At 40.2% G+C, this 22519-nt stretch overlaps 3 protein-coding genes across 3 annotated transcripts; 1 reads left to right on the top strand and 2 right to left on the bottom strand.

Annotated features, from left to right (window-relative positions):
• Positions 1-1747: 1747 nt before the first annotated feature.
• EAF02_009765 (uncharacterized protein) lies at positions 1748-6278 on the bottom strand. Its single transcript, XM_038905813.1, has 5 exons — positions 4891-6278; positions 4006-4808; positions 3566-3946; positions 2771-3503; positions 1748-2698 (listed from the first exon to the last, which is right to left on the bottom strand). The coding sequence occupies exons 1-4, from the start codon at positions 5134-5136 to the stop codon at positions 2864-2866; spliced, it is 2070 nt and encodes a 689-aa protein (XP_038754553.1). The 5' UTR covers positions 5137-6278; the 3' UTR covers positions 1748-2698; positions 2771-2863.
• An 11795-nt stretch (positions 6279-18073) lies between these two features.
• Positions 18074-18946, bottom strand: EAF02_009764 (uncharacterized protein; the record flags this gene model as incomplete). Its single annotated transcript, XM_038905812.1, has 1 exon — positions 18074-18946. The coding sequence occupies one exon, from the start codon at positions 18944-18946 to the stop codon at positions 18074-18076; it is 873 nt and encodes a 290-aa protein (XP_038754552.1).
• Positions 18947-19270: 324 nt separating this feature from the next.
• Positions 19271-22086, top strand: EAF02_009763 (uncharacterized protein; the record flags this gene model as incomplete). Its single annotated transcript, XM_038905811.1, has 4 exons — positions 19271-19292; positions 19361-19447; positions 19506-21610; positions 21675-22086. 4 exons carry the CDS (start codon positions 19271-19273, stop codon positions 21765-21767), a joined length of 2307 nt encoding a protein of 768 aa, XP_038754551.1. The 3' UTR covers positions 21768-22086.
• Positions 22087-22519: the final 433 nt, after the last annotated feature.

Here is a 22519-nt window from a genome sequence, read left to right as displayed (position 1 = left end):
GTAATGTATGTCACAATACAGGTAGTTGGTGAGTGTTAGAAGTATTGAAGGTGCTGAAGGTACCAGACATAGTGAGATTACAGAAATGTGGGAGACATCAGATAAATCAAAGACGTTAGTATTCGGCTCTTCAAGTGGTACTTTAGTAACTAGTCCACCACCCGAGAAGCTACGAAAGATATATTTTAGAGCCTACGAGAACTCATCGTGCCGAATATTTTGCGGAAGATTTTGTATGCTTCCGAGGTATATACTAAATCGGTGATGTGGTTACATAGTCTACGTATCGCAATGGTGTTACATGACTTGAAGCTTTTTGATACTAGGTAGAGGGGACGCGTTCCTCTGTCTTTCCCTAATGAATCAAAGGAGAAATGAAAGAAGAAGGAGACAGAATGGTTCCGATCCCTGAGATAGATTCTAATTCATATGCAACGCACATTAGATCTTTTACTTGGTAAGGAAGAGGATCGAATAGATTGGAAAGATGCTCGACCGCGACTCAGATTGGGAATGGATATCCTTTGTATTGGAGTATTATTTGTCCAAGTGTGTATGTTTTAGAGCGTCGAGTAAATCATTGAAACGCGTTGTTGTATTTGTATGCTCCGAGAAGTGTGTCTTCTACACTAGAGCATTTTGTGAACTTGTATGATGCTATATATTGCATTAGTTTATATGTTGGAGTCCTTTGACGCTGAGAGGGTAAAGGATTTTCTTTTTCCGTTTTCCTTAGTCAATGTAAGAAATTGATGAATATGCTGTGTAACATAGATAGTCGTCAAGACCCTTGACCTTAAGATTGGGATGGGAGTATGTTCAAATCAATGTTCGTTCGTATACACAGTATTCAATGAGATTGTTAGATGAGTAAGTGTAAATGGCTCGTGCAAACCGACGTCTTGGAGTCAGACAGCTTCACCATGTAGGTTTCATGTCTGGGTGTCGCATATGTCGCCTTATCAATCGTCGAGAATATTTCAAGGGCCTAGATACAGTTGCCAGATACATATCGTTCTGACAATCTTCAATTAAAACCCTTTGTCGGATGTTATTGCAGGTGTACGGAGGCTTTTATTGTAACTACTATCGTATTGAGACCTGCACTATGGATCAAGTGAACGTATATCACTTAATGACTGGTGTTAGCAAGTGTACATAACAGACAGTGAGTCGCCTCGGTAGATACCGAAACACGTACCTCATAGTGTTCTATTCTCCTGTACCTTATCTTCAATCATGGACTCAGTATCAGTGCCAGTACCGGTGTCAGTACTAGTGTACTTGATCCTGGACTATCGAATGTAGAGATATGAACATACACGTAACCCAACTTTTCTATGCATCGATGCATTGATGCATTCATACATTAGTAAATTCATACATTCAACATCTTATTACCATTCGAATATGTATCCTTGGATCATAATCAGATACGAAGTGCTGACTAGCCATATTTCAGGTGGCGTGGGTGACAGTTTTGCATCCTTGAATTGACTTGTCATCGTTCACTCCACTCCAATAGCTCGAAGAGCCAATTAGACAATAGATACCCAGTAAGAAGATCGAAAAACAAGAAATATCATGGTATCAGTTCCCTTTCGCCCCTTTAAGTTCACCCACTCGGTCGGTACTTACTTTGGGGTCTTAAGATCCAGAGGGTATATGTCTAGCATATTTTTTCCGGGGCAGCATTGTAAGAAGAACTTGGAAACCCGAACAAAGAAAGGACTCCGAGGTTGATGTAAACATATTTGATATTAATAAATGCTTTATATGTAGCTCATCAATGCTTCTTCAACGAGCATTTCTTGTATCTTATGCCGACTTGTTGATCATTGTCGGCTACCGGACACGTGCCATGTCTACTACACCTTTCACTTCACTCGCCATGTACACGTTAATAAGGTATCACCTAGATACCTAGTAGGTACACCAACATCAATTCCTACACCTACTCCTCCACTTGCTCCTTCACCCATATAAATTCCTTTTCGCCATCATGGATTTGTATCAACTATGGCCGCTTCGATAAAAGGCGTACTATGCCTTGATGAACCGGCACCTATGTCATCAAAAGATATCGATTCACACTATCAGATTTATCGTCAAATTCATTCATTTCCACCAAGGAAAATGTATTTCATTATTCGCCACCCTCAATTCAAAATTTCCTCCCAAACCTCGAGATATATCATCAAATTGGACTTTCCCGGCGGCCATTTTTGCAAGACATTCATCCAGTCATACATAGAATATACCAAAGAATCTTCCTCAATTTGAACCTGGAACACCAATAGACTGATTCCGGCTGATCCTCACTTCCATCGTTCTATTATTTTTCAAATCAGATCCGGCAGGCTTCCTGAATTTCGAGCTATCAAATGCGCCACGATGATTTTGTTGGTTAATATCGAGCTACAACTGTAGAGAGGACACAGCAAGCCAAAGTTTTCATTCTTACTAGTCGTTCCAGACGATGCGCATTTCAATATTGCGATGGACGGTGGAAGATGGTCGTACAAATAGATAGCAATTTGCTGGAAATCCCTAGAGAGCAACCACCGGCAGATTTGCTTTTGTGAGGAATATCATCTTCATCTTGGCTTCATGTTCCAGGCGTATCAACCAGAATTTCATCGACGGCGTCAATATCAGTTGAAAAAATTTCTTGGCGGACGTCTCCAACAGTGCGGTTCTGGACCAGAATCAGGATCTTTTTTTTTTGGTGGAACGGACGAAGTTTTGAATAAGCAACAACACATCATACATTTCAAACTACAATTTGCGAAAAACATCCTCACCACAAAAACCTAGGATTAACAAAAAGCACCCCCCCTCCCCCTTGCTCCAAAGAAAACTATCAATTTGTGTTATGAGTGTGCAGATTTAGAATTCGCATCAGGTTCTGGGCACCCGTTTCTTCGACTGAAGTTTGGCGTAAGAGTGGTGGTCTGTGGAAGACCTTGGGATATCCAGCAGTGGCATGCATCATCCATCTAGATTTAAAATCAGGACGCATCCTTCTTCCCATCGCTTCAATTGGCAGAGCATAAGCGGTACTTCCAAATGCGTTGACAGCATCGTCTAAGGGAAATCTCGACATGCGATGACTGTGGCGAAATAGATCTTCAAATTCGTTTGGCAGTGGAATCAAGAATCTCCTTGTATTTTCCTGAAGCATTCCCATAAAGACGCTAGCAACAGGAAAGCTACTATTGGACTCTGTCAAAATATCAGTTGCTAGTCTAATGTATGCCAGGGCATCTTTTCCAGAGTTTTTATCAGTTTCTGGAGATGATTGAATCAAGACATCGGTCAAATACAACATGGCGAACATTTGGGAGACTGGCTGGTAACGAGATGTGTAATGAAAGTGATATCGTTCGACAAGAAGCTTGAGCCCTTCCTTTGCATGTTGCCTAACCAGTGCATCCAGCTGAGGTTCCTTGAAACCTAGTAGTGGGCTTAGGACATAGACTGCCGTCGCGGCATATAGTATACTGAGTAGTCAGTTGATGATCTATGGCAGGACTAGGAGCAGACAACAAAATACTGAGCTTACTGCAGTGAATATACATGCGGTAACCTTTGAACTTCTTCTCCATATATGATGGCGATATCTCTTGGTAGATCTTCATACCACGTTAACAATCTGCGATAAATGGCCCACAACGCTTCAGCAGATATCAGAGGCCCAGTTGTGTTAGACAGGAGTATCGTAGCTTCGCGGATGATATCAACGAGCTCCATTTTTTTGCGATTTGTGGTTGCCGTCAGACAAGGGAGTGTCGTTCCTCTTGTGTGGTCTGTAGGAAATCGATACGGCGCCCACCTGAGATCGTCCACTTTAGCCTCCCATAAGCTTATTTCCTGAGCCGATTGAGTTGGCTGCAGATCTGGAATGTAAGCTGGTGCCATCGTGAAAGTCATCTGGGCCCACTCGCTAAGAGTGTTAGTTGTGCCTTTGGTAAACTTGTGTTGGGTGGGAGACTGGGTACTCACACATTCAGGCTATTTAAACCTTTGACCGTTTCCCTCCAGATTTGTCGATAATCGATGCTATCTCTATCGCTTGGTCTGAGGCTCTCCATAGATCTACTTGCGATGGTCAAGTATACCGAACCACTAAGCCCTTTTCCTTGTGCGCAGCGTACCAAGAACATGACCGCAAATGCTTGGATATTCGTTAGACTACTGTCTTGCGGATCGATGTTATTCCTAACCAAATCAGAGAATTGGGCGCCCATTCGTTTGTAGTCAATGGTATCTTCATCAGCAATTGTGTGGAGATAGCATGCCATAGCACAGATGGCATTAAACAGACTGTGCGAGCAAAACTTGTCTGATCCTTGGCGCATACTTTCCACAAAGTGACCTTCATTGAACAAAGGGTAGAAGGGATGGACCCATGTGAAATATAGGGAGATGAGGTGGTCGATAACTTCATCATCGTCTGTCACTGTTGTCCATGAAGAATCATTAGGTGAATCACAGTCGAGTTCGTTGCTCGAACCTCCATATATAGATAGCTGTGACTCACCACTGCTTTCTATGGATCCCAACCAACTGGCTATCTCCGTGATTGACTCTCTATTCTTAATGCGCTCGAGGATATCATGCTCGTTTTCGGTGTTGTTCGCGAGCCATGTGAAGATCTTTTCTGCTTTGTGTCTGATGTCATGGCTCTCTTTGAGATCCCTCACCAGCATCGTCTTCGCGTTCTTAGTATGTGGCTCGTAAACGCAATCTTCTTGGTATAAATTTCTCTTGCTAGTACAGCGAGTGCAAGGTTGTTTACCATCACACTGGGTGAGCTTTAGTTATCAAGTGTCCATGCTGGGCTTCTTACTTTCATTGCTGCAGTCAAAGAATATCAAAATCGCTTACCTTCGCTCTAGCTTTCTTACAATTGACACAAGCGTTTGCGGTGATTGATGTCGGAACTTTCCTCTTCTTTGCGATGGGACCTGCACTTTCTGATCTCTTATCGAGGGATGCAGGGGTTGTATGACTACTGGAACCTGTTGTTTCCGGTGTGTTGTTCTTATTCTTCGAAGAATCGCTTGAACTGCTATTTTTCATGGTGGTATCCATATCGCCGGGAAGAAGAGTGCGAAAGTTTGAACCCGACATTGCGGAGTCGATTAGATGGAGAGTCAAGATGTGAATATGATCGTATCTTAGACTTAATATAGATATGCGAAGAGATTAGATTACTATGGCAATAAGTAGAATTGTCGTTGGAAAGGTAATAGACGGAGAACAGCTCCGGGTCAAGTATAAAACTGGTGATAGATCGAGAAGTAAACAAGGCTAGATGATCTCTAGAATAGGTCGCACCATTTACAAACCCGTTTCTAGATGACATTGGTCAGTAACCCCGGGCATATATTGCATGGTGTCCTAAAATAAGAAATATCAGGTTGCAGACAATAGACGTGGGGCATAAGAGGCGTTGTCCTCATCTCGAATTGTCTGTCGCATCGGTGAGAAGTATGGGGGGGTAGCGGGGATGACGAGGATGGCGAGGATGGTTGCATTGGTTTGCTGATCTGAGAACAGCCTGTTCGAAAGATTAGGGATTCATCTCAACCATTCAGATGAAATCCAAACTTTCGTCGGTACTGGTATGTTGTATCATGAATGTTTTGGAGAAATGTTTCGGTTAGAGCCTAGAGAGCGCCGTTTGCTTGCAGCCTGTGGAAATCTCAAGAATACTCAATGTGCTTGTAACGAATGAAGTGTGTAGATTGCCAGTATTATTTCGATACTGGTGACTACTGGAAGGTTAATATGAACAGCAAGAGGTATATTTACCACTGATCGCGCTTAAGCAAAGGCTAAACGCCGCAAGATTGAAAAGCTAATAACTGTCTTCTAGCTTGTTCTGGAGACAATTGTCGATTAGATGAACGGTAGGCACTATGCGACCGGTCCCAGATAATGTCAAAAATATGTGGGGAGTCTGATGAAACTGAACGGAACATCCAGGGAGGCTGATTTGAATCTAGAAACTTCGATGCGGCTTGCAACGTGGACTACTTCGAAAGTCGTTATTTTAAAGATATCTCCAATTTTCTAGGGGCGTGTTCTAGTAAAACATTTCAATACAACCTCACCATTATCACGATCGTATCATTCAGGAATAAGACGGCATACATCACCGAGAAAAAGACATTGATTGATCTTGTTCAGAGCGACAATATTATATGATGTTACTTGAAGTACATTGAGTGATGTTGCGGCAGGCAAACAATGAGCTTCGGAGCTGAACCCGCCTCCGTTGTTGGATCATCGAGCGACTCAACATACAGATACTTTATTCGTCCTGAACCGCGTCTGTGAACGGCGAATATGTGTATTGGCACGAAAAGGGAAACTTAAGCGCCCCGAAATTGTTACTGATATTAATACGGCCTTCCCGTTTGACTAAAATGACCAGCATGACAATACATGAGGCTGTAGCTCTCCTAAATCAGTATCCTCGAGCATAAGATACAGCATAGGAAACAGCATATGCGCAATTTCCAAGTTCAATATTCTGGAACTCTAGAATATAACGAGAAATACTCTGCTTTACAGTTTTAGCAGCTAGCGCCTGAATCTTCAAATTAGTCTACTGACGAGCCTGGAACATAGCATTCCTCTTGTACATTTCTCAAGTCCCAAGAGCTGATCCCATTCGCGATTCTGTAGCTTGTCACGATATCTATCACAAAGCTTCATGTGGCCCTGTAAATACACACTATCATTAAGACATCTATTAAGTCTTTTAGATAAGGTAGGGGCACATGGTGACTAAACTTTAAATTTCAAGTTACAGTATAGATTAGATCGTAATACTTCAGTACAGCGTATAAATGGCCTGTCGCGTTTATAGAATTTCGTATATACGAAGAATAGTTCCGTAGAATGGGGATTGTGGGCTGATCGTAGGTCAAGGGTGTGAGTGCATGCGCCCTTGCCACTATGGTACTGGCGGAAGCGACGCACATACATGATATCTGTGTTTGTCAAAGTCGTCTGATATTGCCGAGTATAGATTAGTAGTATTACATGCAATACGACCGTGAATTAGATATCCTGTCGTCAATTGCAGAGTATGTCTAGCTGTAACTGTCAGTGGAGGGGATTCCGAGAAACTTCATTTATCCGGAAATTCTGTTGGGCATAACGACGAGTAAACCAATTGTTGGGTAGCGCGGTGAGGGCAATTGCAGTCCCGGGCTGCAGGCCTTAAGCAAGCCCAGCTTAAGCAATATTATGCACTGCCATGCAGTAGATTGGGGGAAGGGTCCGTATAAAGCAATCACGATGAGAGTGGATCAGAAGGTCCGACGAGGTGGGATCGGAGAATTTATCGGGGGTGAGCTCCTGAAAGTTGAAACTTGATAGGACGTGAGCGACGTGAACCATCATTAGTTTGAAGTGTCAAGTGGCCCTTCGAGCTCAGCTGAAGTTTGCAGAAGGGAAGCTATGAGGAGGGGGGATAGTCAATCGGAATATAGCGATTTGGAATTTCAAATCTCGAATCAGCGAGTTATTTTACATTTTATTTCATCATGGTGTGTCTGAGAATAATGGAGGATTATTTCATTCGATTCAATTTGATATCTGGGAATGGTGCAATTCCGATTTGATGTGGTTGTCTGAGGGTTTGCTTATTTGTGGAAACTCGATATCGTCGCGGAAACGGAGTTTCCTCCGATGACAAGGACGGGGGCGATTTCGGATATGATTAGATGGTAGGCTTAGGAGATGCATCCGATGGGCTATCAAAACTTGAAGTTTTCAATATTGAATCCGAGGTTCTGTGGGAGTGTTCATTGACAGAATAGTCGATTTAGCATTTGTAGATCTGTAGATTGAGTTTTGCGATTAGATTTTGAAAGTCGATAGATTTTTAGCTTCGAAGATTGATTTAAGTGAGGAGGGCGAGCTAATCACCGTTGAAAGCCATTTCTTTGTTTGAATTTGCATTGTTCCAAACGCATTGCTGGCTCTTCGAGTCTGGTGATCTGAGTAGATATAATAAGTGGGTGGATGGATTATTGGCCCAACTGGAGGGGAGAAAATGTACCTTTCTGAAAGCAGGTCGGTCGGTACCTAATGCTTGATACAATGCAATACAACGGGAGATAGACTCCTTGAACTTGGTTGAGAACTTGAGATGGCCCGTCAACTCTACGAAGAAAGAAGGGAGTTGATAAGAATATGAGTAATAATAGGTGCTCTAAGTACCGGTAATACCATCATCCGGATTTCAGAAATAACACATTAGCTCGTGGGTCCATTTTCGGATTCATCTTAGATATTGATAGCCGGCTCCGATGGATCTGTAGCTATGTGGCGCATGATTTTCTGGTGATTGGAAAGTACTAGGTAGCTCGAGTGTCTTATCTCAATATTCAGACCCTCTTCGTTAATAGAACATATTTCATTGAATTCTAAATAATATAATATCTTGATCTTTTTATAGTAATATTATGATTGACTAATAATCTAATTTTTTCAACCAATTAGAAATCGGGGGAATATTTATCTCCTCAAAAATCTAAAAATATTTAGTTATGTTTTTAATAAGGAACTAATGTCATGTGACGATTGCATCATTTAGAATACTAAGGTGAAGAGCTAGAAGAGCTCTTCGGAAGGAAGTGGTAATATACAGGATTGTGGATCACGTGAGGACCTAGCCGATCCACTAATATGACAGGATCGTCACATGTCACGGGGTTGACACTAGCTCATTCTGATCACCTGATTCTTGTCCTGTTCTGTTATATATGTGAGAGTAAGATAGAACTTCTAGTTCTATTTTTTAGTCTTTTAGCTTTGTAATTTAGTAATAAAGCTTTTGAATATTTTCAAAGGTATTTGTAATATTAGATAAAATTATTTTAGATTATAAATAGAATTGTATAGGGAACCTTATTTATAGCTTATAAGTTTTTATTAATTTGAGGGTTAGTATATATAAATCTATCTATTTCCTTGTTATTGGATAATAAGATTTATCTATTAAAAGAAGGAGAGTAGTATTATAGGATTGATATTAGCTTATTCTGATTATCTGATTTCTGTTCTGTTTTGTTATATATGTGAGAGTAAGGTAGAATTTCCAGTTCTACCTCCTAGTCTTTTGGCTTTATAGTCTAGCGGTAAAGCTTCTGAATGCTCTCAGAGGTGCCCGTGACAACTAAATCTATTTGATGAAAATATTTTAATAATATATATTATTCTTTCAATTATTATTTGTTAAAAAACTAATTAATATATTTGAGAGAGCTTAATTAATATTATTATATAAATCAGCTTTAAATTGATTAAAATTATAATGATATTATAGTTTAATTAGGATTTTTTTTAAAATTAGCTAAGTTATTTTCAATAATTTTATTCTATTAATACTAATATTAAGAATAATATTATGTCACGAGAGAATATGCCTATATAAACCCAATTAGCTTAACACTCTTGGTGATATCTGTCACGGTGTGAGCTCACGTGATATGCTGGTCCTATCGGAGAGGATCGAAAGGAGCGCTCGCACCGGAGCGCAAGCGAGCTAGGGCCCGATCGGGCTAGCTCGCTGTGAAAATTCCGTATATCTTCAACTCAGAAGATCCTGTATTGTAGCTCTTTGAACTACATTTTAATCCTCAATCTGAATCTATTATCCGAATTAGTATAACTTTGCCAGATTAGGGCAAAGTTATTAGAACCCTATCCCGCCCGCCTACCCCGTAATACTACATAGCTCCTACTCATTAAAACATTACTTTCACAATAACTGCTCCGCACCCGCCTGACCGGTTTGGGGACTCCTCAGAATTTGGCGCTTTTGTATCGGAGGATCCCCAGGTTTGATACTAATACCTCCAGTCGGTATCTATATATTATACTGAACTGAAGGAGACCAACAAATCGCTTGAACACGAAATTTCCGAATCCCTAGTCCGCAAATGTATTCAAACCGCTCTGCACAAACAGGTTGCTACTCAAAACACTTGTCTACTCGATTGCCTTACCGAATCCATGCCTACTATATCTACTCGTTTGAAAACTGTATCCCCCAAAACTCTTGCTGACTCTATCCCCAAACCTATTGTATTTGCTCCGATCACTCGATTGAATGAATACATCCCCAATCCAAAAGAATTTGATAGTATTCACTCCAACTTGTATAAATTCGTTCAATAAATATACAGAAAATTGAATACAAATAATAATAGATTTCTGACAACTTCTACCCGCTTAACTTACACTGTTAGAAGACTTACTGAAAAGGCATACAAGCTTATACTATCTAAGATCTCCCGTGGGATTCCTCAGTTCACCGATTATACCGCACTCCTCGAATATCTCGAAAACACCTTTGAAGATTCTGATCGAATACAAAACGCACAGAATAAACTATATATACTGAAGCAAAGACACCTCGATTTTAACACCTTCTTTACGGAATTCCAGAGACTTGCTCTAAAAGGAGAGATACCTGATAATACTCTAACCCTGCTTTTATTTCAAGGAATCTCTTGCGAACTACAAGACATACTGTTATATAACCCCACTCCGACCTATGAATTTCATCAATACGCTAACCACTTACAACAATTCGATAATCGATTCCGTCAATATCAACAACAAGTCCACCATATTCGTTCTATTGTTTTCGAAACTTCGCTTTGGAGAATAATCGCTGTTCTGCTTCTACGACTCGCTAGCCCGAAGTCTACTCCTAGAGACCCAATGGATCTGAGCTTAGGAAAAAAGGAATACACTACTAGGAATCTGGGTTTGCGGTAGGAATATGGTAAATGCTATCGCTGTGGCTCTGCTAGCCATCTGATACAAGACTGCCCGCATTCCGATACTCATTCTGTTCAACTCCGAGTTACTACTACTACAACCAGCCCTACGAAAACCAGCCCTGTATTGAACAGTCCTCCGAGAGACCAAGTCCCTATCCATTTCCCACCTCGTTTTCCTCCCCGCTTATTGACCAGCTCAATCAATTCGGAAAACGGGATATGCCTAACCTAAACCACGATCAGAACGATCCTCTGTGTACCCTCCGCTTATCTGCTACTACTATTCATAGCCTTTCTTTGAAAGATGAACTAAACAATTATGCGGATCTAATAATTCTATCTGTTTACCCTGTTTTTGGAAAAGATACTCTTCTGATATATATTATAATCGATAACGGATGCGAAGGAATTGCCTTTACAGATCGAAGCTGAATGTCTTCCCAGAAAATATCAGTACATCAACTGTCTACAGTATTCGAAGTTATAGGATTCGATGGAAACACCCTGCCCGACAATCGAGTTATCTTCTACATCTGAGTAGGACTCAGAATCAACGATCATATCGAGAAGAAGATCGTTTTGTATGTAACCGAGCTAGCCCATTATCCTATTGTGCTGGGGATAGCTTGGCTTAAAAAACACAACCCCCGTGTCGACTTCGCGACAAAACTCGTTCCAATTCGATAGCTTGTTTTGCTATGAATTTTGTAACACTCTGTCCCACCCGTCCCATATAAAAGCTCTACCAGATGTTCCTCCAAAAGCTCGATCTGTACATCTGCCTGCCCGTTTTGAAGGGTTAAAGAATAAGGATATAGCCGCAATCTCCCTAAAAGCCTGTTCGGCTTATGTCTATCGGAAATATGAAATGTTTCAGATATCGATCGAGCAAATCGATGATATTCTAAATAAAAGAAGAAGGTATTTGACCCCAAAGACCTATTATCCGAATTCCGAAATTGAAAAGATATCTTCTCCCTAAAGAATGCAGAAAAGCTATCCTCTTATCAACCGTATAACCATAAGATCCATTTCAAAGAAGAAGCTATTCCTCCTTTCGATGCTTTGTACTCTATATCCCACTCCAAATTAAAAGTCCTAAAAGAATAACTGGAAAAGAATCTTAAAAAAGGATTCATTCAGTTAAGCTTTTCCCCTACTGCTTCCCCTGTTTTGTTTATTAAGAAGATTAATGGAAACCTCCGGTTTTGTATAGATTATTACACTTTGAACAATTTGTTGGTCAAGGATCGATATCCCTTATTATTAATGAAAGAATCTTTAAACAATCTGAAAAAATAAAGTATTTTAGTAAAATTGATATTATCTCTGCCTTCAACAATATAAAAATAAAAAAAGAATAGGAATACCTGATTGTATTCATATCCGATTCGGACTATTCAAATCCTTAGTCATATTATTCAGGCTGATAAAGGTTCCTATAACCTTCAGAGATTTATCAATAATTCTCTACGAGGATACCTGAATATATTTTGCACTGCTTATCTGGACAACATTCTGATATACAATCGAACTCAAAAGGAACCACATTCACTATATCCAAAAGGTTCTATAAGCATTAAGGGAAACCAGCTTATTCGCTAAATTCGAAAAGTGCAAATTCCTGAAATCCGAAATCAAGTTTCTAGCCTTATTGTAGGAAACAATAGTATCTAAATGGATTCAGAGAAAATCTGAATAATTGTGGATTGGAAACCGCCTGCTAGTGTAATCGATGTTCAAATATTCATTAGGTTTTCGAACTTTTATTAACGATTTTATTAGAGATTTTTCGAAGATTATCAACCCGATGATAAACCTGATCAAAAAGAATGTTTTGTTTCTGTAGAGCTCTGTCTATTAAAAAATGTTCGACCGATTGAAGCAAGTATTTATTGAAGCACCTGTTCTGGTTTCCTTCGATTGGGAAAAGGAAATAATTGTAGAAACTAATGCCTCCGATTACGTATCTGTCGAGGAGTACTTTTCAATAACAACGATAATGGAATACTTAGATTTATTGTATTCTTTTCTAAAAACATTCGATAATTAAATACAACTACAAGATTTATAATAAAGAACTGCTAGCTATTATCCGTTGCTTCGAAGAATAGCATTCGAATTGGAAAGTGCTGCTATTACCAATTCAAAGTAATCACCATTATAGAAATCTGGAATACTTTATCACAATAAAGCTATTGAACTGCTGTCACGTCTATTGATCCGAATTTCTATCTCGATTTAATTTCCGAATAACCTATCGCTTTGGGAAGATAGATATCAATATCTGACACGCTAACCAGAAGGTCAGAAGATCTTCCTAAGAAAAGGGATGAATGCTTTCTGTACCAAAGCTATACTATCCTGAAACGAGAGAACCGGATCCCGATCTGTTTCCTGTTGTTGTTATCCTAATCGAACCCAAGATTGCCAAGAAAGTACGCTTCATTGTAATCATCTGTAACCAGAGAAAACCCTAACCTTACCAACACCACCAATTACTTGGATCCGATAATACTGTAACTTTACCAGAAAATAGCAAAGTTATAGAGCCTGCAATCCCATATGCCATATCTATACCCAACTTTACAATACAACTAGAGAACCCAGAAAACCCCTCTAGGACCTTCCTACCAACCTGCTTACCCTATTCCATAAAGGGCTACCAAGCCGACCCTGTACCGAATCTATCCTGAAATCCCTACAAAAGGGATCCCCAAAATATCTGAAAATCATTCTTGTTGAGTATACCAAAAACAACAATCTGCTATACTATCGAGAGAAACTATACATTCCCGATCACAATCCTCTGAAAACCTACCTGCTCTGCCTGTATTACGAATCGCCCGCTGCCGGTCACCTGCACTATACTCGAACCTTCGAATTACTGTCCCGAAACTACTACTAGCCTGAATACTACAATTATATTATGCAATAAGTCCGTAACTGCTATAGTTGCCACCGCGCTACCCCGAATTACAGAGGCTAGAAAGGAGTTCTCCGTTTATTCCCGATCTCGTAAAAAGCTTGATAAGATATCTCAATAGATTTCATTATATATTTACTCGAAAGTACCGGTTTCGATACTATTATGATAGTAATCGATCGATTAACGAAAATGAAACATTTCTTGTCCTGCTATAATACCTGCAACTTCGAAGAGATTACCTATCTGTTCCGAAAAAATATCTGGAAGCTCCACAGCTTATCCCTAACCATTATATCTGATTGTAAAGCTCAATTCGTCTCTGAATTTTAAAAACATATCTATAAGTGCTTAAGCATAGCCATCAAGCTTTTAACCGCTTACTATCCTAAAACTGATGGACAAACCGAGAGGGCTAATGTGATATTGGAATAATACCTTTGGTTATATATAGCCTATCTACAAAACGACTAGGCAGAGTAACTCCCACTTGCCGAATTCTCTATTAACAATACCTGATCCGAAAGCACCCGAATAATCCCGTTTTTTTCGAATTACAGATTTTACCCCCACCTAGACTTCGAGCCTATACTATCCCAAAGTAATCGTTTTGTTATACAAAATGCCAAAAAATTCATTACTAAAATGAAAACTATCTTTTCACACCTACAAACCAAACTAACTGCCAGTCAAGCCCGATACTCGAAAAATACTGATACCCGCCATTCCTCTATCTATAAATACCTACCCAATAACCTGATCTAACTAAACACTAAAAACATCAAGATCCTGTACCTATAGAAAAAGCTCGATTAGAAGAACCTCGGGCTTTTCAAAATTCTGAACCCGATAGGCCTATATACTTATAAACTGAAACTCCCTGTTTCAATAAGGATTCACTCTGTTTTTTATATCAATCTGTTGTATCCTGTATACAATGACCTTATCCCTGAGCAGTGCAATCTGCTGCCACTACCTATCGAAGTTGACGGCTTAGAATAATTCAAAGCCGCCGAGATTCTGGATTTCTATTAGGAAAAAAGAGATTGTGGAGGACTTTGCTTAAAGTATACCATCCATTGGGTCGGCTATAATACACCAACCGAAAAACCTATGAACTATCTGAAAAACGCACAAGAACTGATTTGCAATTTCCACTGTAGATACCCTGACAAACCCGATCCCATTTGACCAAGCCCCGCCTGCCTGTAGATTGTAAACCGTAATATATCGCCTCAACAGAGCTCGATTCTTAAAAGGGGGATAATATTATAGTGTGAGTTTATATGATATACTAATCTTATTAAAAAAAATCGAAAAGAGCGTTCGCATCGGAGCGCAAACAAACTAGGGTCCGATCAGGCTAGCTCGTTATGAAAATTCTGTATATCTTCAATTCAGAAGATTCTGTATTGTAGCTCTTTGAGCTATGTCTTAATCCTCAATCTGAACCTATTACCCGAATTAGTATAACTTTGCCAGATTAGGGCAAAGTTATTAGAACCCTATCCCGCCCGCCTGCCCCGTGATAATATCACTTTTAGTGTGATAGTTATGAGCCCGGTATGCGTTTATAGCGCAATGGCATAATTCTTTACTTTACCGTACTCTCTTGTAGTGGTTTTCCGTGGGCCCATTTATAAAAGAGTATTTCAATAGAACCACATTAATCATCTGATCTTAACCTATTAGAGCTAATGTAAGAACCCTGCTCTGTTGCTCCACTATCTCTACTCGGTCTATTAGATATATCCAGAGAGAACCTAATACTAATTGTATCTAATCAAAAGAGAATCTAGATTTGGCATTACATAGAGATAGGAAGAGATTTGCGCATTTATGACTCAATAAGGCTAGTACAGAGATTACTGCCTATACCCAGCTAGTCAGCAATCTCAGGGGTGTGTTTACGATAGAATTAGCCTATATAAACCCAATTAGCTTGGGATGCGAAGACTCAACACCTGTACGCGGTGCATCCTACAAACCTCCAGCTCTTCTTCAAGAGTTTGTAAAGCTAAGATTGAGTTGCAGATGGAATCGGAAGAATTGGAAGAAAAGGGGTTTTGGAAGATATAGGGAAGGAAGGATTATATTACAATTTTGCAATAGCGATCCTTACGAAAAGATGAATACCAGTAAAGCAATACGGATATAAAGGTTATGGAAGCCTTAGTCAGATTCAATATCTGTCTTTTATTATTACTTCTATAGGTACGATATGGAAAGTTAGCCTCTTCTCTTTTTTGGAAGAGTCTTTTCAATATAAAGCTTGTCACTGCTTTCTTCGAATTATAATCTTTTTTCTTTTTTTGGCTTTCAGCCATTCGAATACGACTTTACGATATAGAGAATACTATCGCCTTTTAATTAATTCTATATTCTGGGTATCGATATGATATAATGTTTTTCCTTCGATTTTCGAATTTTCGAATTTTTCGAATTGATTTGTGTGTAGATTGTAGGGCTTAAGATTCAACTCTACCCTATCATTTTCAATAATTTCGATTATATATATTTAATAAGGGCTAGAGAATATCAAGTTTATGAAGGTATATAAAGAGCTAGTTTAAAAAAAATAGAGTTAAAAAAAAATAATGCCTTCTATTTTCATTTCATTAGTAAAAGGATCTTTTATTATACTAAAGACAACTCGGGAGAGAATAACTCTTATCCCTTATAGAAGGAAGGGATAGCAAATTGGATTCCAAGTTTGAAAGAGAATTGGATATCGGGATACTTTAATAGGATTAGGGGTAAGGAAAGAAGGAAAAGGGAAAGATCCTAGTGGATAAAGACATTATATCTCTATTTGTATTCCGAATAGAGATTGGGCAGAGCACCCCAATATTTGTTTTTACTCCCCCAAAATTGATTATATTTACTGTAGATATTTACTAGCATTGCTAAGCTTTTAGAGCCTAGCCGTCTTATATAGTCATGGACTGGAGCGGGACGTTAAACTAAATCAATCAATCAATCAACCCAATTAGCTTAATGCTATCGGTGATATCACTTTTAGCGTGATACTTAATAATATTAAAACTATATCATTAATAAAAATTCAATTACTCTTCGAATTTTAAAACTATATATCTTAAATTTAAGATATATAGCTTCAAAATACAAATGAATTTTCAGATTTAGAAGTACTCAACCTCTTCGAAATCAATAATCCTAATTCTTTAAAAGAGATTAAGATATATAATAGGAATCAGATTAACTAAAAGATCTTTAGAATATATATATTATTATTAAAAATAATAATAGTAATAGATTTTGAAAAGAATAAATACTTAATTTAATAAAATATTAGAATTTAAAAATGTTATTTTTAGATTTTAATATTATACTTATATATAATAGAATAAAATTATAATAATAAAAAATATATCAAAATAATAAGAAAAATCACCTCTATAAATTGAATCTACATTAAAGTAATATAATAATTAAATGATTTATAATATTTAATTAAAAAATCAAAAATCACAAATTATTAGGATTCACATTAAAATCAGAATCAAATAGTTTCAGACCCTATAATGATAAACCTTCAGAAGGCCCTGTCTCGAAATCAAAGCCAAAAAGCCTATTTAATTATGTAATCACCGTGTGATCTGAGGATGAGATAACGAGTTTCCAAAGATTTCTATCCATGTGTGATCACGTGGTTATATAGTAGCCTCGCAGCCACAGCCATTTTCAAGGTACAAAATATCTAATTGATAGATTGATTATAAGCTCTTCATTGGTTCGATTCAATCTCGATGTAAAAACACTGTCTGCTGCAGGCGGGTTTTGAATTGGATTTTGAAAAATCACATGGTTTTGGTGGCAAACAACAGGAGCGTCTGTGCCAATGATCTGCCGCTGATCTGTCGGTGGGCTCGAAGCTATTGGCTTAAACGAAATAGGGGAGACATTCGTACTACGTTTAATGGGGTTTGACGAGGGCATGGCATGGAGTCTACTGAGGACATGCGTGTATGGCTTGCTCACACATTCGCAAAAAGCATTATGTTCCATGGACCTCACGTTCAAGTCACATTTAATACACGAGGTTGGCTGATACTGAAGCTGTAATTCATATTGATAGGTGCTCGGTGTATTCATCTGTGCATTTCGAAAGCTTTGTACTTATTCGAGTTTCATATCTGCGGTTTCCACAGTTTTTTTGTAACTTCTCTACAGTAATATACATAATGATGAAGTCTAACGCATTTCCTAGACTCTCTCTACAATATACGAGTACTTCTTATGACCTCTGATTGCAAAGTATGTCCGAGGAGGTCATACCTCCATCCTCGCACCCCCATTCATAAAGTTCCTACCACCCTTGATTCTTCAACTGCTTCACTCTGCCCACAATGCCCTTGAATCCCTCCATGAAGTTGTTTCTCCACCTTTGTCGACGAAGTCTCTTCCTTTTCATACCACCTCTTTCGTGAAACCTCTGATGTGTTTGATCGTGACGTACTTTATTCAATGCACACGAGGCCTCCAACATTCGGATTCCCCGCGATAAATCTATATTAGACTTGATATCCACCGTTCGACCAGTTCGGGGCGAGAGACGCATTTCAGTTCGAGGAGGTTGAATTGGGTTTACCATTGAGGCAACTTCATGCATGAAATCCTCATGACTTCCTGTCACTCCAGTCTTCTTATTGGGAACTTGCATTCCTGCAAATTGTGTAGACATCCCTGGGGAGCGTGTCAAATTGCTGGAGGGATTAGAAATGGTGGGATTGCTCAATCGGCTGAGAAGACTGGAGGATTTTAGTTCGGGCGATTGATAGGTTCTAGGAGTGTTGGTTCGCTTCTCTAATTGGGCAGAGGAAGATTTGAAGTGCGAAGAAGCGGTACGGTGCTCGGGTTTTATCCAACTAAGGGTCTGGCTGATAGATTGCGTGCCGAGCGACTCGAGAGTATCTTCTTTTGGAGTGGGCGGGGTTGCGGGAGAGCCATTAGAAGCTTCTCGGGTTGAGGGTGAAGACGAGGATGTAGATGTTTCTGGAGTAAAAGGCGCTCGAGTAGTGGGCTCTGAATTTGGTGCGTATGTTCGTGGAGTTGTAGAAAGTGCCCGATGAGCTATGGGAGTCCTTGTTACATTCTGCCTACTGGACTGTAATAGTTGGGCGAGTGGTGCATCTCTCGTGCTCGACCGAAACACGGCCGATCCAATACGTCTTAACTCCATGATACTATATGAATATTAGATAAGTAACTGGGGATCTGCAAGAAGAATTAGACTTACGATGATTAAATTGAGAGGTCGTCAATAGAGATGTCGTTGATACCGGGGCCGATGAACTTTTTTGGGGTGACGCGCTAAGAAATTTATATTGTCTGTGCGCTACGAATTTTGGATCCTCGGGATTTGAGCTGTGAAGTAAATATTACATTGTATCGCAAAAGAAACATTGATTGCGCCAGCTTCAATTCCTCTTTTTCTTTATCAATTTCAGTAACAATTTTCCAGATACTAAGATTGCTACATTATACTCTCAAGGCTTTGATAGTTATGTCGTATAATCCCTATGGTGGTAAGATAACTAATGGCTTTGAATCTCCCTCGTCTTTCATCTTTTGCTAATGAATGTCATCCATCCAGCGTCGCCTTATGGTAGACCTCCAGGATTTGGTGGATTCCCAGGCCAGAATGGATCTGCGCCTGGTATGGGGCCACCTCCGGGAATGGGTAGGAAACTCTTGATGAATAGAGCATCGATTTGTTCAGCTAATATAAGGATGAATAGGACCTCCACCAGGCATGTCTGCGCCAGGTACAGCTCCTCCCCCTGGCTTGCAACAAGCCAACAATCCACAGCCTTCACGACCCGGCGGAATCCCAGCCAGTTTTCAACCTCCGACCAACATGCCGAACATCAACTTCAGCGCGCCTGTCATTAGATTAGGTACCGGTCCTGCGAAATCCAATACACCAGTCTCAGCCAATGGTTCAGGAATAGACCCTATGTCTGGAGGAGGCTCGGATAGAGCTACCGCGTATACTCAGAATGCACAGAGAATGGCATCGATGAGAGAAAGTATCATGTCTTTAGTGCCGCCTACGAAGGAAGAGATCGTAAGAACTATATTTGTTGGCGGCATTACGGAAGGGGCTGGCGGTGACGAGGGAATCGAGCGGATTCTGGGCTCGGCAGGTAGATTACGCAGATGGGATAGAGCTATTGATGGAGCTGGGAAGGAGTGTAGTTTCGGATTTGCGCAGTATGATGACGCGGAGAGTTTGGCTACGGCTGTAGAAATTTTGAAGGACATCGAAATTCCAACCAAGAAACAACCACCTTTTGATGGCACTAAGAAGGATGAGGAGGATGAAGTGGAGAAGAACAAACTACTGGTCTTTGTGGATGATAATTCTTTGAACTATTTGGAGAATCACCAGGCTTCAAGAGCCGATGATGCTACAGGTGACCAAACACGTCTCGATGCGGCTAGAATAGGGTTGAAGGCGGTACTTTACGAGCTCTTTCATCCACCTATGTTCGTCAAGGCTGAAGAGACTTCAGAGGATATTGCTATGCAGGATGCAAATGGGGGTGACAATGTTGAAGTTGTTAACATTCCACTAGCAGTCGACGATGAACTTTCGGATATTCCAGCTGAAATGAGAGAAACGGTTGCACAAGAAATTGCTGCTTTTAGGGATAGAAGTAACAGACGAGACCTTGAACGTCTCAAGCGCGAGGAGGAAATGGAGGCATTAGAAAGGCAAAGAAACGGTGCACCCCGACCTTCACGCCTTGCTTCCCCCGGGCCACAAATTCCCAGTGGGCCTTCTGCTGGTTCGAATAATATACCTCTTGGCCCTAGAGGTGTACCTAATGCACCTTCGGGTCCTAAATTTCAAGGCCAACAGATACCACGAGACTATCAAGCTGGCGTTAAATTTGTTAATGGCAGTGGTATCAATGGTGGATCCGGCGGGGACAATTATTATAACCGCGAGGACGAGGACAGTGATGCTAGCGATGAGGAACTCGAGCGACGAAGAAAGTCAAAAAAAGAGGCAGAACTTGAGAAGCAATATCTCGACCAAGAAAGACGCTGGCTCAATCGTGAAAAATCTCGCACAGCAGCTGTTCAACGAGAAAAAGAACGTGAAGACGAGGATGTTGTGAATGGGGATGATCTGAAACAGAAGATGGCTGCAAGGCTCAAGGAATGGGACGATGATGCCGAGGCTGCTCGCAAAACTGATCCATATTATGTTGACAGAAGTCTCTGGGTTCGAAATCGTGCAATCTATGTTCAACGCGAAGCTGCTGCCGATGAGAGAGATAGAATTGCGGAACAACATGAGAGACGCCGCGAGACGTCAGATAAAGAGCAAGCTAGAGGATTGGCAGACTCATTCCTCGACCGTCAAGCTGAAGAACTCGAAACGAGATCTTCTCGCATGGCTCAACAACCCTTCAAGTTGTCCCTTGGAGCTGCGGCTCAGAAAGCCCAAAAGGCAGCTCCACCTCGTCGCACTGTTGCTGAAGTTGAAGGTCTCCTCGAAGATGAGGAAGAAGCCGATAACACATCGAAACGCACACTCATCCCAATCAAATTCGATCCTTCGACAGCAGCAGCTGGCCTTTCTGACGAAGAACGTGATCAGGCGGTTCGACAACTTGCACAAGAGATACCCACAGAGAAAGAGGGACTTTGGGCATGGGATGTCAAGTGGGACTTTGTGGATGATTCTGTGATCGTGGAGAAGTTGAGACCGTTCGTTGAAAAGAAGATTGTGGAATATCTGGGAGTGCAGGAACAGTTACTTGTGGAGGTTGTTGAGGAGCATGTTAGGACCAGGGGCAAGCCACAAGAACTGGTGGAGCAGTTGGAGGGAGTACGTAATCATCTTTTGCTTTTATCTCGTGTATCATTTTAGACATTTACTAACATTCTTACAGGCATTGGATGAGGAAGCAGAAGTTCTGGTGAAGAAGTTATGGAGAATGGTCATTTTCTTTTCAGAGAGTGAGAAGAGAGGTCTGTCTGCATAAATTACAGTCGCCATATCAATAACAAGAAAGGTTTCAAAAGGTAACATTTGAAAGGCGTGATACGGCGTTCACCCAATCTATTACGGGAAGAGAAAGATTGTATTTGAGGAAGAAAAGGGGCTTGTTGTTAATCGCAATTAATTGCCGAGACAAATTTATGAAAATGTCAGGCAATGGTCCTGACTGCAACACACTGCCAAACAGCATATACATTAAAAAAATTAATAAATATCACAGGGTGCACAACTCTTCGACATCTTTCAACTTTTGATTCGTATTTGTGGCGAGTACTTGAGATATTGCTAAAATTGTGTTCCTGGAAGGAATGATCGCTCATCATACCCGCTTTTGGAATTAATGGTTACATCGTCGATGAACCCACGGGCAATCATCCGATTTGTGGATTAATATGCCCGATCATGCAGGGCAGCCATCAATAAGCTTCAAACTTTATTCCCTTGGTTCGCCACTTTCTCTTACAAATGAAATTAGATATCAATGTGGAACGCCATTATGCAACACAGGATGTCAAAATGAATTTTTAGCTGAAGATTTGATTCGTGGGCATGACAGGAACATCTGATTAAAATCACCAGGGTTAGCGAATCTGCGATTTCCCGAATGCCCCGCGTACGTTTACCCCATAGGCAATTTCAATGCGGCATTTCAAAAGTCCCGAAATATTCATAATGCGACTTATAAAACATTGAAGTTGATATTTGTATTGCAAGCCAAGAGCTGTCCAGTATCTT

The sequence above is a fragment of the Botrytis sinoallii genome (genome assembly GCF_014898435.1).
Source record: "Botrytis sinoallii strain Bc 23 chromosome Unknown BSIN_021, whole genome shotgun sequence".
In the NCBI taxonomy this organism is placed as follows: domain Eukaryota; kingdom Fungi; phylum Ascomycota; class Leotiomycetes; order Helotiales; family Sclerotiniaceae; genus Botrytis; species Botrytis sinoallii.
The sequence above is the reverse complement of the archived record's forward strand: the minus strand, read 5'-3'. Positions and strand labels throughout refer to the sequence as shown.

Excerpts from the sequence above, each read along its gene's own strand:
- EAF02_009765 (XM_038905813.1), bottom strand. The coding sequence starts at position 5,136 with ATGTCGGGTTCAAACTTTCGCACTCTTCTTCCCGGCGATATGGATACC. Across the intron at positions 4,809-4,890 it reads GTAAGAAAGCTAGAGCGAAG|TGTGATGGTAAACAACCTTG; the intron begins GTAAGCGATTTT and ends AAGCTCACCCAG. Across the intron at positions 3,947-4,005 it reads GGTTTAAATAGCCTGAATGT|CGAGTGGGCCCAGATGACTT; the intron begins GTGAGTACCCAG and ends TAACACTCTTAG.